General features: G+C 45.3%; 1 protein-coding gene across 1 annotated transcript; it reads left to right on the top strand.

The window, feature by feature from the left end:
• The first annotated feature begins 7,444 nt into the window (after window positions 1-7,444).
• LOC146679452 (protein NLRC3-like) lies at window positions 7,445-14,570 on the top strand. Its single transcript, XM_085450372.1, has 2 exons — window positions 7,445-7,454; window positions 12,817-14,570. The coding sequence occupies exons 1-2, from the start codon at window positions 7,445-7,447 to the stop codon at window positions 14,568-14,570; spliced, it is 1,764 nt and encodes a 587-aa protein (XP_085306498.1).
• The last annotated feature ends 217 nt before the right edge of the window (window positions 14,571-14,787 follow it).

Genomic DNA, 14,787 nt, shown 5'->3' on the forward strand with positions numbered 1-14,787 from the left:
GCGCCACTGTTCCAGTAAGAGCTGAGGAGAGTCCCAGATGAGGGCTCGCCCAGCAGCCGCGGAGCAGAAGTCAGGGGGAGTTGCAGTGACGCGCCCGTGAGCTCCGCCGGCCCCCAGCTGTGCCTGAGTGACCGAGCCCCAGGCTGAGAGGCCGGGGGCACCCCACCTCCAAAGGGGCCCGAGCGAGCCCCAGGCCCCAGGCCCCGACAAGCGGCCGCCAAGGAGTGAGCCGGTGTGTACCCGGACGCCCACCCCCAGACACAAAGAACCACCAACACACCGACACCTGAGGGAGTCCGCCACCGGCAGGGGAAGTGGTGGTGGGTGGAGATAGGCCTCCAAACCTTGGAGGGCCTGAGGTGTCCCCAGAGAGGTGGCGTCTGATACCCAAGCTGACATATAGACACAGACATACAGGCACACACAGACACAAACATCCATTCCCACCCTCATGCTCTCATATGCACTCACTCCACACTCAACCAACGTGGAGACAGACATAAAGAGACGCTGTACACACAATCACACTCCCCAAGCGTACTCTACAAACCGGGTCTAGGTACCCTTGTCCCTGGAGGGGGGAATTGCACCCAGACCCAGGTGGTGTTACCCTTTTCCCTGCGGTGGGGAGAGGCAGACCACCCCGACTCCGCAGCAGCAGGGAGGCCCCACGCCCCAGACCGCAGTCGGACGGCCAACTCCTCCTACTAGCCCTCCCGCTCCAGCAGGCCGCAGAGAATGGGGGTGGGAGAAGACTCCAAACCTCCCTCCACCCGCTCATTGTAGTGTTGATGCATATCAGAATCAGAATCAGAATCAGAATACTTTATTGATCCCTGGGGGAAATTATTTGTGTGTTCTAAGGTGCAATTAAAACCCAGGAGGGCATGGAGCTACCTGCCATGGAGCAGCAGGTAAGCGCATAGTCCCTCCTGCTAGCCCTCAATGACTAAGTGTATTTAAAATTGAGAGGTGGGCAACGACGTCAGGGGTGAGGTATACACCCTGATGGTAAATTGGACTCCGTGATTGTGCCCACCCCCAAGATCCTATATGTATGTGTAATGAGAGTGTGAATAATGTGAATGTCTAAGTTGTGGGATAAAATTGAGGCAGAGGCAGCCAGAAGGGGACGGGGGGGGGGGGGGGGGGTAGCCTCCTCTGCACCCTGGTGACATACCCCCACTCCAAGGCCCTGCATGTGTGGGTGGTTGTGGAGGAGCGGGAAGAGGGAGGCAGCTGGAGATGGGGAGGGAAGGAAGGGAGGGGCAGGTAACCCCTCCCTGGGGCCAGCTCCCCCGCTGACCCCAGTAGGCACTCCCACCCTCCGCGACCCGCCAGGGAAGGGGGGCCCAGGCCCATCAGACCGGGGCCCAGTGCAGTAGCACCCTCCGGCTCCACAGAGCCCTGGACAGTCCACCCAACCCCACCACAGAGAAAACTGCACCCACCCCACCATCCACTCATCTTCCAGACTACATAAGACGGTAAACGCCCAGGCTGAGATCTTCCTCCACCTCTCCTGTATCTCCCCCTCCCGCAGAGAGAGTCCCTGAAGAGAAGAAAGCTCCTGCAAGATGTGACCATCCCCCCCACCAGATGAAGAGCCCCCCAGGCGGCTCGACGCACCGGCGGCACCCTGCTCCAGGGCCGGGCCCCCATGCACCCACCCGCCCACAACCCCGGCAACACACCAACCAGGACCCAAGCCCCCGAGGCCCGGCCCGGGCCCCAGCCCAGAGACGGAGCGCCCCCAGAACCTCACGCCCATCCCGGACCCACCCAGGGGCAGCCAGGTTGCCAGGTCAGTAACCCACGTCCGTCAGCACAGACCCTCCCCTAGCCCCGCTGCACGCAGCCGCGAGGAAACAGTCACCTGAGAGCCAACAGAGCCCCCAACCGGACGTGACCGCTACCCCGGGTTGAGCCCCCCAAGGAAGATGCCTCCGGGGAACCCCCCGACGCCCTAAGCCTGTCCCTACCCCCTCACCAATCACAACAGTGAAGGCGGGACCAAACTATGACCCCCCACCCCCACTAGGTGATGGAGCTGATCAAAGGAGCCCAGAGCAATTGATCTAATGTGGTGGCAGAGGCTGTGTCAAGACTAATGTAATCTAATAGATAATTTCTATATTGGTTAGAATTAAGATTATTTTTATTTTTCCAGTTCATGAGGACTGTTTTCTTGGCTATGCATAGGGCAGTGAAGATCATATGGGCTATATTCTTTTCTGAAGTGACATTATCTAAGCTGCCCAGTAGACACACTAAGGGGGAAGTTGGAATGTTACATTTCAGACACTTTGATAAGTCTTCACATATCTCGCGCCAAAACTTTTGCACTGGTGGACAGAACCAAAGAGCGTGGATGTAATTGTCTGGTGTATTGCCTTGACAGTGTGAGCAGTTGTTGGAAGATGTAAAGCCCATCTTGAACATCCGATGACCTGTATAGTGCACTCTATGAAGTATTTTGTATTGTATTAATTGCAGACTGGGATTTTTAATTAATTTAAAAGTTTTTAAGCAAATCTGAGACCAGAAGTTTTGGTCTAGGTTGACTGATAAATCTGCTTCCCACTTTGCAGTAGGAAGGGATATTGATTCATCTAATTTAGAAAGTGTTCTGTATATTTTAGATAATAATTTGGGGGATTTAAGAGTAAGAAAATGTGCCGCACTTAGTGGTGTTTGTAATTGAACTTGACTGAGGTTAAATTTCTTTTTTACTATGGATTTAATTTGTTGATATTCTAAAAACCTTGTCTTGTTGATCCCATATTGTTCAACTAGTCTGTCAAATGGAATAAATTCTGTTCCCTCTAATATATGTTCTAAGTATTTAATTCCTTTACAACTCCATTCTGGGAAATTAATCATATTATTGTTTTGTAATATGTCAGGGTTATTCCAGATAGGTGTACGTTTGCATGGGATTAATGAAGACTCCGTTATTTTTAGAAACTCCCACCATGCTGTTAGAGAAAAGCTGATGTTGATACTTTTAAAGCATTCATGTTTTTTGATGTTTGAGCTAATAAATGGTAGGTCTGAAATCTCTAGATCCTTGCATAGTGCCTGTTCAACATCTAGCCAGGGCTCAACTAAGAAGGTATGTTTTAACCATTCTGAGATGAACTGAAGCCTGTTGGCTAAGAAGTATTGGTGAAAATTAGGCAGATCTAATCCTCCTCTATCCTTGGTTCTTTGTAGCGTTTTTAAGCTAATACGCGGGGGTTTATCTTTCCAAAGGAATTTGGAAATATATGAATCCAGAGATCTGAACCAATCTTGTGATGGTTTGTTAGGGATAATCAAAAATAAGTAATTTATTTTTGGCAAGATCATCATTTTTATAGTGGCGACCCTTCCCATGAGTGATATGGGTAAAGATTTCCATCTAGTCAGATCGCCTTCTACTTTCTTTAGAAGTGGGATGTGGTTTAGTTTAGTTAAGTCTGAAAGCTTAGGAGAGACATTAATACCTAAATATTTAATATTTCCGGATTGCAGTGGGGCAGAGGAAGAATTATGGAAGGAGCAGTTAATGGGGAGAACTGTAGATTTTGGCCAGTTAATTGAATAATCTGAAACTCTTGAAAACCAGTTTATTAAAGTAATTACCTCAGAGAGGTTGGTTTGTGTGTTTTGCAGAAAAAGCAACACATCATCCGCATAGAGACTGATTTTATGTTCTATGTTCTTACATGTTATGCCCTTAATTGTTGTAGCCTGTCTAAATGTTGCTGCTAGAGGTTCGATAAAAATTGCAAAAAGTGAAGGGAAGAGTGGGCATCCCTGCCTGGTGCCCCTCAGGAGACAGAAGCTGGAGGATGTCTGGTCATTTGTTCTGATACGAGCTGTTGGGGAATTGTATAATATTCTTATCCAGTTTATGAAAGAGTTTCCAAAACCAAATTTGTGTAAAGTTGCGAATAAAAATTTCCAATTAACTCTGTCAAATGCTTTTTCTGCATCTAGAGATAATATTATGGTTTCGATGTTTTTATCGTATGAGTAGTCTATTAAATTAAGTAATCTACGAGTGTTTGTTGAGGAGTGCCGACCTTTTATGAAACCAGTTTGGTCAGGATGAATTAAGAGGGGGGTCATTTTCTCTAATCTCTTTGAGAGAGCTTTGCAGATTATTTTAAGGTCTTTCAGGCCTTTAAACAAAGCTGTTGGAGCACAAGTCCCAAAGATTTATAGTTTCTCTTCATGTCTTCATTGTTCCTCCATGGAGAGATGTTCCAAGTAGCCTTGGCTCGAGACAGGCGTCCTGCAGGACTACCTACCAACTGTCCACTGTTTGCAGTCGTGGTAGAGTAATGTTGCCCACCAGTGACTGAAAACCATGGATTGGAGAAGAATGACAGAATTCAGTGACCTTGTGAGGCCATAACAGACAAATGACAGCAGTCTGTAGTGCATGAAATAAAGAGTGATGATGTTATATTTGTGACTGTAGCAGGACCAAGGCTCAAAAGGTTGCAGGCGTTGTTAATTGAGCAGAAGATGGACCGCATCAAGCCCTCTTCTCGACAGCTACAGGATCACAGTCTGCAGGTTCATTTATGCAACGTTTTAGCATCGATGCGTGAAGTTAAGAGCAGACAGGGAGGTTATTTTTGCACTGGGCTGGAATGACTCAGTTTACCTGTCAAAGGCTATCACGGCTGGGAGAAAACCCTCAGCATTAGTAAAGAAGGACCACGGTGGCCTCTGGGTAGAAACACTGCAGAGTTCATGTGGATACGCTGCTGCATTAGGTCAGATAGAAATATCATAAAGCATCATTAAGTAAAAACGTTTATTAAGAACAAATGTTTAAATATTGTTAACGTGTTTCCCAGAAACATCTGTAGAGACAAAGAGCTTTCTGTTGTTGCTTCGAGGAAACAAGCTCTTCTTTTTAGTTTTGTCCTGGTATTTATTCCAGGACGGACTCATCCACTGAGCAGTGTTTGGGTTTCTTCGTTTTCCTCGTTCTGGATGCAAACTATTACAACTCGGGCTTTATTTCAGTGACAATGGCCTTAAGCTGCAATACAACAGGAAGTTACTCATATATAGTAATTTCCCAGACCATATTAAAAATCCATTAACAGGAAATACAAATGATGGGACAATGCCACAGCATGGACATTAGAACAGTTGGGAAAATTTACCTGGAAAAAGGTGAAAATGAGGCTTCATTGAACTGGAATTACAAAGACCAGGAATGTGAGATCCACCAGCCACAACTGAGGGTTTTTACACATCATATCCTCAAAGTAGAACTACAGTGATCAAAAGAATCGACTTTAATGTTATTCTTTCTTTATTTATGTCAGATTTAACCCCCCAAAAAGCTTTAATCTTTAACTAGTCTTTGGACGTAGCTACAGTACGGTCAGGTTGACAGTTTATGGGTAACATGTGGCCACCAGGCACTGCGACACACTTCCATGTTATATTACCTTGGCGTCCCGTAGGAATACAGGAGAATCATGTGAGGAATCTAAGAGTTGTTTCTTAATTCAATTCAGTTTTATTTACACAGCACCAAATCACAACAGCAGTCGTCTCAAGGTGCTTTATACTGTAAGGTAGCTCGTACAATAATACATACAGAGAAAAACCCAACAGTCATATGACCCCCTGTGAGCAGCACTTTGGCGACAGTGGGAAGGAAAAACTCCCTTTTAACAGGAAGAAACCTCCAGCAGAACCAGGCTCAGGGAGGGGCGGGGCCATCTGCTGTGATTGGTTGGGGTGAGAGAAGGAAGACAGGATAAAGACATGCTGTGGAAGAGAGACAGATGAACCGCTGAGTGTTGTCCCGTCGAGGTGGCTCTTCTATGTTGTGCATTTATGGCACCAAACCACAAATGCAAAGGAAGAAAGGGTCGAGGCACAGCACCCAGCTGCCTGACAATATTCAGGCAACGTCCAAAGCCCCACAAAGGACCTACCCACACCCCACTGGCCCCGCCCAGATCAAGGAGCTGTCACAGCAGACAAAAATGTGAAGTCCGCACATAGTCGCCATGGCACCCACCAACCCACCACACCATCCCCCATGGAGCTACCAGGAGAGGCATACTGGCCCACTGAGGATCACAGAGGAGCAGACCCAGGGGGGCTGACAGCACAGCCCCCACCCACCAGTCCTGCAGCTTATTTTATCTTGTCAGCGTGAGCCCCACCTAAAGGGGACAGAGGGATTAGTGAGTTGCATTAGTGGGGCAGGAGAGAGTGAAGCAGGGGAGCCAATGTCACTGCGATACGACTCCTCAACACCATCCAGCCTGCCCCACCACTCATAATGAGTCCTGCTGTGCTCTGTAGCAATGATGCATTTTATGTGTGTGTGCCAGGTTAGTGCTGTGGATTCAAAGGAGCACAGTTCCACTAAACAGGAGATCAGGATAAACCCCAGTAACCAACCCTGCCCCCGCCATCACATATTCTCAATCCCAGCAGAGGCCAGCCCCACAATGACATGCCACACGTGATACACAGCCAACATTACTGTTATAATTACATGTTTCCTTTATTACTTTCCTTTCAACCTCTTTATTTTGCACCTTAAACTTTCTTCGGTTGCTACAAGCCACAAAGTCCTTTATGGTTTGTCTCTGTTGTGTGGAGGGCTGTTTTTAAGAGCTCAAAAATGGGTGTATCAGAGTCAAACAGGCAGCACAGTGGGAAAGTGGTTGGCACTGTTTCCTGACAGCAAGAAGGTTCTGGGTTCAAATCCAACATCTAAGCTGTTTGCATGCTCTCCCCATGTCTGGGTCCTCTCTGGGTTCTCTGGCTCCCACAGTCCAAAGACGAGCAGTTAGTGGGGTTAGGTTGATTGGTGTATGTGCCCATGAGTATGAGTGTACACGGGTGTTTCTCTGTGTTAGTGACAGTCTGACAGAAGGCTGCATCCCTCAGCCTCATGTGGGCTGTGTAGCCCCTTTACAACTGCAGTGAGAGCTCAGACCTGTTTCTGGTGGGTGGTGGACTCCTCCAGGGCTTCCCCTGATTCCCCTTCTGCCACAGAAGACTGTGGCCTCAGAAACTCATATCTGCTTTTTGCAAATGAAGCGAACCTGTTGGCTTCATCAGCAGGGGTGGATCTAGAAGGGTGGCATGGGGTGGCAAGTGCCACCCTAAAATGATCCCTTGCCACCCCAAGTGCCACCCCAGTTTTGCATATGACAGTGTTGTTTATTAAAATAAGTTTAACAGTTTGAGCGTAGTTACAGTCAGCAGTGAATATAAATGCTAGAACTGGATATATTCCATAGTGTCCCCCCCTCCACATTAACAAATGGTTCAGCCCATAGCAGGACGGCTTTCTTCTTGTTTTCAGCAGCAAGCGATGCTTATGATTGTGCCAGAGCACATTTTGAACAACACCATGGGAATTTCTGATTTTACACAGGTGGGTGGATGTTACACTGTGGAAATGAAGGAAGGTGAGTGCTATTTTAAATGGTTGTAGAAAATGAAAAAACAGCAGGTGTATTGGCTGCATTTTTAGATAAATAGTTGTATCTGTTTACAAAATGTACAATTTATATTTGCATTTCAAGTTATAAACATTTACCCAACACGTCTGTGGTTTTTTTACAGTAAAAAATACTGCTAGGATTTTAGGTTCTTTGTGTGATTTCAGATCAGTAATAGTTACATTAATAGTAATAGTAATACTAATGCAGTATGTCAGTGAAAAAACAACTAAATTCAGTTGAGCTGAAAAGATACCAAACAAAGCAAGAGGAGGAAAAAATAAAATGAAACAATCTGAGGGTGAAATACAAACGTAAACTCAAAGGAGTCACAAATGTCCGGTTGTATTTCAGACCTCAGAGGGTGAATCCAACAAATCATGAAAAATGAGGTTTACATGTTTGTTCATGACAGTGCAGATTTCTGACATTTTGTGTCATTTAAGCTGCAACAATGTGACAGTTTTCTAACAAAAACAGTGAAACTTAAGTTAGACTTGTGTTTGTAAATGAAGCGCCCCATGTTGTGTAGCTTTCTGGAGTTTATACTTATTGGGCTACATATGTATTTAATATACAGGCTGTACAGTACATAACATCAAAACTCACATGTTTCATGTAACTAAAGTGTGTAATCATGTGGGTACAGACAATAATTAAGTTATCGACTATATTTATATGAAAAACGTGCATACTTACTGCATTTGAATCATTTTAACCACATGTAACCACCTGCATATGTGTTTGGGGGGAAAAGGCTTTGATTTTGCCACCCTAAGAAAATTTCTCTAGAGCCGCCCCTGACCATTTCACAGGATTTGCATTTAAAGATGCAACAAGAGTAAAATGGTTAGGGTCAGGAGGTCAAAGGTCAGAGCTCCTGTGGGTCTGAGGGCGGCCTCACGCTGGAGAAGGATGAAGGAGTCTGACCTGAGCCAGTGTTTGACATGAACACATCAGCACTGCTGTCAGTGAGCCTAACGACAGCCGTTAGCATCATTTCAGTGTTTCAGTCATAAAAACACTTCCTGTCTCTGTGGTGGTTACAGTGACATCATGCAGTTTGTGCTTTGACCTCCAGAGGGCGACAAATCAGCACAGACAGAGAGCTCCATTCAAACTTTGCTGCCATCAGGAATAATTCTTCAAATATAATCATCAGTGTTTGAGCAGTTATGATATCAGGGACAATCTAGACATGTGTGACAATACTGAACATGTCACATGACACACCTCAAACATCATGTGATCCACTCTCAGTCTGCACTTTCATTCATGACTTCAACAGGTTGAAATGAGCTTTGAAGAAACATCAGTTCAGTGCTGAAATATTTAAACGCTGCAGGAAGAACAACAACAAAGTGATGACGGATGTTTGTGCTTCAAACAGGAAAACCAGCAGAAATAAATCACAGCCTGCCAGAGGTTTGGAGTTTTCCAGGTGCACCTGAACGCAGCACAGTGTCCCGATGCTCCTTATTGTCCTCAAACGTCTCTTTGGGTGTTTCCTTCCTGCTCAAAGTTTTCTTTCACTTCCTGAACTTCGTGGAGTGGAGCTTGTTGTTGGTGTGTGAAGAAACTGTAAGTTTGCTTTGTTTCCTCCTTTAACAGTTTGTCTTTAGGAACTTTACTGTTTGTTCAGCTCGTGTTTGATTTCTTCACACAACAAACTGTGTGTGTTTGTATTTCCGGTCTCTCCATTAAAGTCAGTGTGTAATGTTTCCTGGCTAACATCAGCTGTGTGCAGCTTAGTTCAGCACAAATCTGCCGCTCCATAGTTCACGGTAACGGACTCACAGCTGGACCAACGAGGCCGAGTGTGTCCGCCACTCTGAGCTACGTTCGTGTTTGTGTACTTGTAGTTTGTACTTTGAGTTCACTCAGAGCCCACAGAGGACGCAGCGTACGTGATGACGTCACAGCCCTTTACCACCTTTACTGTCACTGTGATTAATATTTACACACCAGACACCTGCAGAGCTCTGACGCTAAGCTAGCACACAGCATGTTAATGATAAGCTAACGCTAAGCTAACACTAAGCTAGCCAAGAAGCCAGAGTGAGTTAAAGCTGAGTAAACACTGACCCCAGACCAGCACCGTGATAAAGTGAGCTGCTGCTGCTGAACTTGAACAGGTAACAAAGTGATGAGCAGTCAGGCTGCAGGTTTCTACCTGTTCATGTTTCTACAGTAGAATCACTTTGAAGTGTCTTTGTGCTGTTTCATCTTTGATTTGTGTTCATAAACACTCAGAGAAACATCACGTGACCTCATCAGGATCTGTGTTGGTGTGTGGGGCTGTACCTCAGCTTCATGTTGTTACATGCTCATTTGTTCATTTTACACAGTAACATCAAAGTAATGTTATGAGGAGTAATGAAGTAACGTACTCCATTACTTTTAATTAAAGTGTTCTGTGTAATATGTGTAATAATGACTGTTTTGAGTAATGACCAACACTGATCACAACAAAGAGGAAATGCCTCCAACATGCACAAACATTTGAGCCACAACATGCAGTTAATGTGCACAAATGTCTTTGATATGCTGCTCAGTGATGGTGGTGACTGTCAGAGCAGAGCTACTGAGAATCAATAAGTAATATCAATGATGGGATCAGAATCACTAAATTCTTCTCATCCCTGTCAGTATCATACATGTGCTGTATAATGTGATAAATGTAGAGGTGCTGGCTGTTCTCTCACTCTGCTGTTTAGCTGTAAAGGACGCCTCCCTGCCTTTGTCTCATTCATGACCTTTAATAGTCTCTTCTAACATGCAGAGATCTGTATGATCTGTTTCATAGAGTCTAACCAGCCTGTACAGGTAACAACAACAGTCACTGCATCACTGACACACAAACGTCATCTCTGTCAATAACAACATTCATACATGGAATAAAAACACATCAGTGGATCATTGCTGGAGCTGATGTTTGTGCTCCTGGTGCAAAGGCTCTCAGTTTGCTCCTTGAAATAACATCAGTGGTGGGTCAGCGACATGCTTTCTTTCCCTCTCAGGTTTAAATATCTGGGACTCTCCACCGTTTGGTTTTAGAGCTGAAGAAGCTTCTCTGATGAAACGTCTTCCAGAAACTTAAAGACGTCTCTTTTCTCTCCAAGCTCCTTAGATCACATGACCTGGATGACTGAACCTACAGACATATTGACCTGGTTTCATGGTCACATGACAGGTCAGAGGTCAGCGACTGTAACTCAGTTACTCCTGTTAATGTGAACTCACTGAGTGTTTGTGGTTTACCTCTCAGACTGACTGAAGATGATGATGGAGGAAGAGGAGGACAGAGCAGAGTCTGCAGGGTCCAGCTGTCCGTCTGTGAGGAGTGACCGGTCCAAAGGTCATAATCCAGACTTCAGTGGTGAACCTGGAGCAACGAGGTCAGAGAGCTGAACTCACTGAGTAACAGAAATAATTCTGCACTGACATTATAATCAGTGTTGACTCTGGTTGATTGTCTGACTGTGTTTGTGAGCTGAGAGGAAATGAAAATGAGTTTGTAACAAAAATCAGTTTTGTCCAGTTTTCCTGTAAAAAGCTGAACTCTAATCTAAGAGGATGTTACTGACAGGAAACAGCTGCATTATCTGCAGTCTGTGTGATCACAGCTGCTTCAATCATGTTTGTGTCTGCAGAGGTCAGAGGTCACAGTCTGCAGGGTCCAGCTGTCCGTCTGTGAGGAGTGACCGGTCCAAAGAGCTAAATCCACTCTTCAGTGGTGAACCTGGAGCAACGAGGTCAGAGAGCTGTGATGACTCCTTTACATGTTTGTGTTTCCTGGATAAATATGACCTGAAACATCCTCAGATTGTTACAAAGATCCATTAAAAAGAAAACAATGAAAGAGAAAAGATCCAAATGTTCGACTTGGTCATTTGCTGTTTGAGGACAGTGATGCTCATATCTGTGGGGAAAGTGTGACCTGAGTGGGTTCATGTTTGTCTTTAAAGAACAGAGCTGCTCTGATTCTCTTTGTGTCTGATCTGTTAAACAGTCTGAGAGGTCACACAGAGACCCAGCAGCTAAAGCCTGGATCATACTGGCTGCTGTTACTCCATCAGGACAACACTGAACCACAGTGGTGTGGATGTAGTGGATAAATCCCACCATACTGATGCTCAGAGTTAACCACAGGGAACAAAACCAGATGTTACCTTCAGATTGTGACCTTTGGAGTGGACGATGCAGATTTCAATAGAGAATAAATGTTGTTGTTTTTCAGCTGTGAAGAAAGAATCTAATTTTCTGAACTTAAGAATTTATGATGCTGGAAACAACATGGAGACTATAACACAACATTTCCACTGTGTTCATAGAATGAATGTAAAACTGTCAGACATTCATTAAATATGCAAAATGTCTACAGAAGCATCAGAGGGTCAGACGTGAAGCACTCAGTGATTTTGATCAAATGACTCATCAGTTATTGATCTGTACTACACTGATCTACCACGTTAGTAAAGCTGGTGTTCTGGTGGTGGAGGGAGACTCGGATCATGTTCTGGTTTTGGAGCAGTGATCTGCTGATGGTTCAGTTTGATGAGCTTCTTCAAAATCATCCCTGACATCACCACTGAAAGGACGTCCATGAAAACAGACTGAAAATTACTGATATGTTCACAATCTGAGAGTTTAAAACTTGACAGACTTGATTCAGATGAAGTTATTTGAGCAGAAACTCCTGGATCTTTATCCTGTGTTGATCTAATCCTTCATGGTTCCTCCACAGAGTGGACCAGCAGAGCTCAGAGGTTCCCAGTGGTCAGTCTGCCCAGCAGCATCAAACACAGCTGGACTCCATATTTATGGTCTGTACATGTACAACAACTACTGTTACATCTGTTCTGTTCACAGTCATCTCCATGCTGCTCTTTGTAGACCAGTGGATCGTCAGTGTGTCCAACATGGATCTGATGTTTGGCTCCATGATTTCAGTCTGATTGGCTCATTCATAAATATTCTGTTCCAGCTGCTGGAGGACAACATCATCACTTTTGTGAAGAACGAGCTGAAGAAGATCCAGAAGGTTCTGAGTCCAGATTACCCAGAATGCTTAGAGAGTCAGAGGAGCAGCAGCAGAGAGGCATTTGTGAAGATCACAGTGGACTTCCTGAGGAGAATGAAGCAGGAGGAGCTGGCTGACCGTCTGCAGAGACGTAAGAGGATTTATCTAAAGATTTAAGCTGCTGGATAAATGAACATTTACTGATGTCTGAAGACACGGAGCAACATGTTTTAAAGATTCATTCTTTTGGAATTAAGTGTTTGTTTCCACTTTCAAAAGATATTCTACATGTTTCTTCTCATTCAGAACTTCAAGCTGCAGTTTGTCATCGTAACCTTAAATCCACCCTGAAGAAGAAGTTCCAGTGTGTGTTTGAGGGCATCGCTAAAGCAGGAAACCCAACCCTCCTGAATCAGATCTACACAGAGCTCTACATCACAGAGGGAGGGACTGCAGAGGTCAATGATGAACATGAGGTCAGACAGATTGAAACAGCATCCAGGAAACCAGACAGACCAGAAACAACAATCAGAACAGTGCTGACAACGGGAGTGGCTGGCATTGGGAAAACAGTCTTAACACAGAAATACAGCCTGGACTGGGCTGAAGACAAAGCCAACCAGGACATCCAGTTCATATTTCCATTCACTTTCAGAGAGCTGAATGTGCTGAAAGAGGAAAAGTTCAGCTTGGTGGGACTTGTTCATCACTTCTTTACTGAAACCAAAGAAGCAGGAATCTGCAGCTTTGAAGACTTCCAGGTTGTGTTCATCTTTGATGGTCTGGATGAGTGTCGACTTCCTCTGGACTTCCACAAAACTACAGTCCTAACTGACCCTAGAAAGTCCACCTCAGTGGATGTGCTGCTGATAAACCTCATCAGGGGGAAACTGCTTCCCTCTGCTCGCCTCTGGATAACCACACGACCTGCAGCAGCCAATCAGATCCCTCTTGACTGTGTTGGAATGGTGACAGAGGTCAGAGGGTTCACTGACCCACAGAAGGAGGAGTACTTCAGGAAGAGATTCAGAGATGAGGAGCAGGCCAGGAGGATCATCTCCCACATCAAGACATCACGAAGCCTCCACATCATGTGCCACATCCCAGTCTTCTGCTGGATCACTGCTACAGTTCTGGAGGATGTGCTGGAAACCAGAGAGGGAGGACAGCTGCCCAAGACCCTGACTGAGATGTACATCCACTTCCTGGTGGTTCAGGCCAAAGTCAAGAGTATCAAATATGATGGAGGAGCTGAGACAGATCCACACTGGAGTCCAGAGAGCAGGAAGATGATGAAGTCTCTGGGAAAACTGGCTTTTGATCAGCTGCAGAAAGGAAACCTGATCTTCTATGAATCAGACCTGACAGAGTGTGGCATCGATATCAGAGCAGCCTCAGTGTACTCAGGAGTGTTCACACAGATCTTTAAAGCGGAGAGAGGACTGTACCAGGACAAGGTGTTCTGCTTCATCCATCTGAGTGTTCAGGAGTTTCTGGCTGCTCTTCATGTCCATCTGACCTTCAGCAACTCTGGACTCAATCTGCTGGAACAACAACAAACAACCTCCAAGAAGTCTGAAACAGGAGAATCTGCAAAGAAACACTTCTACCAGAGTGCTGTGAACAAGGCCTTACAGAGTCCAAATGGACACCTGGACTTGTTCCTCCGCTTCCTCCTGGGTCTTTCACTGCAGACCAATCAGACTCTCCTACGAGGTCTGCTGACACAGACAGGAAGTAGCTCACAGACCAATCAGGAAACAGTCCAGTACATCAAGAAGAAGCTCAGTGAGAATCTGTCTGCAGAGAAAAGCATCAATCTGATCCACTGTCTGAATGAACTGAATGATCGTTCTCTAGTGGAGGAGATCCAACAATACAGGACTTCAGGACGTCTCTCCACAGGTAAACTGTCTCCTGCTCAGTGGTCAGCTCTGGTCTTCATCTTACTGTCATCAGAAGAAGATCTGGATGTGTTTGACCTGCAGAAATACTCTGCTTCAGAGGAGGCTCTTCTGAGGCTGCTGCCAGTGGTCAAAGCCTCCAACAAAGCTCTGTGAGTAAATCTGTGATCATGTTTATTTTTAAAATGTTGATTAAAAGTGGTCATAGATTTCTTCCATGACAGATCCATGTCCTAAAACCGTGAGCCAGCCTAGTTGTATAGTATAAAAAAAAAAAGGAGAACTTTTGACCACAATATTGTAACTTGAATGAACTTTTGATACAGCCTTTAAACATAAAATTATGAACAGAATCGGTGACAAAGGGCAGCCC

Source organism: Copadichromis virginalis, unplaced genomic scaffold (assembly GCF_057382275.1).
Source record: "Copadichromis virginalis isolate Kocher_CV1m ecotype Utaka unplaced genomic scaffold, C_Virginalis_male_GT1.1 unmapped_scaffold_1, whole genome shotgun sequence".
In the NCBI taxonomy this organism is placed as follows: domain Eukaryota; kingdom Metazoa; phylum Chordata; class Actinopteri; order Cichliformes; family Cichlidae; genus Copadichromis; species Copadichromis virginalis.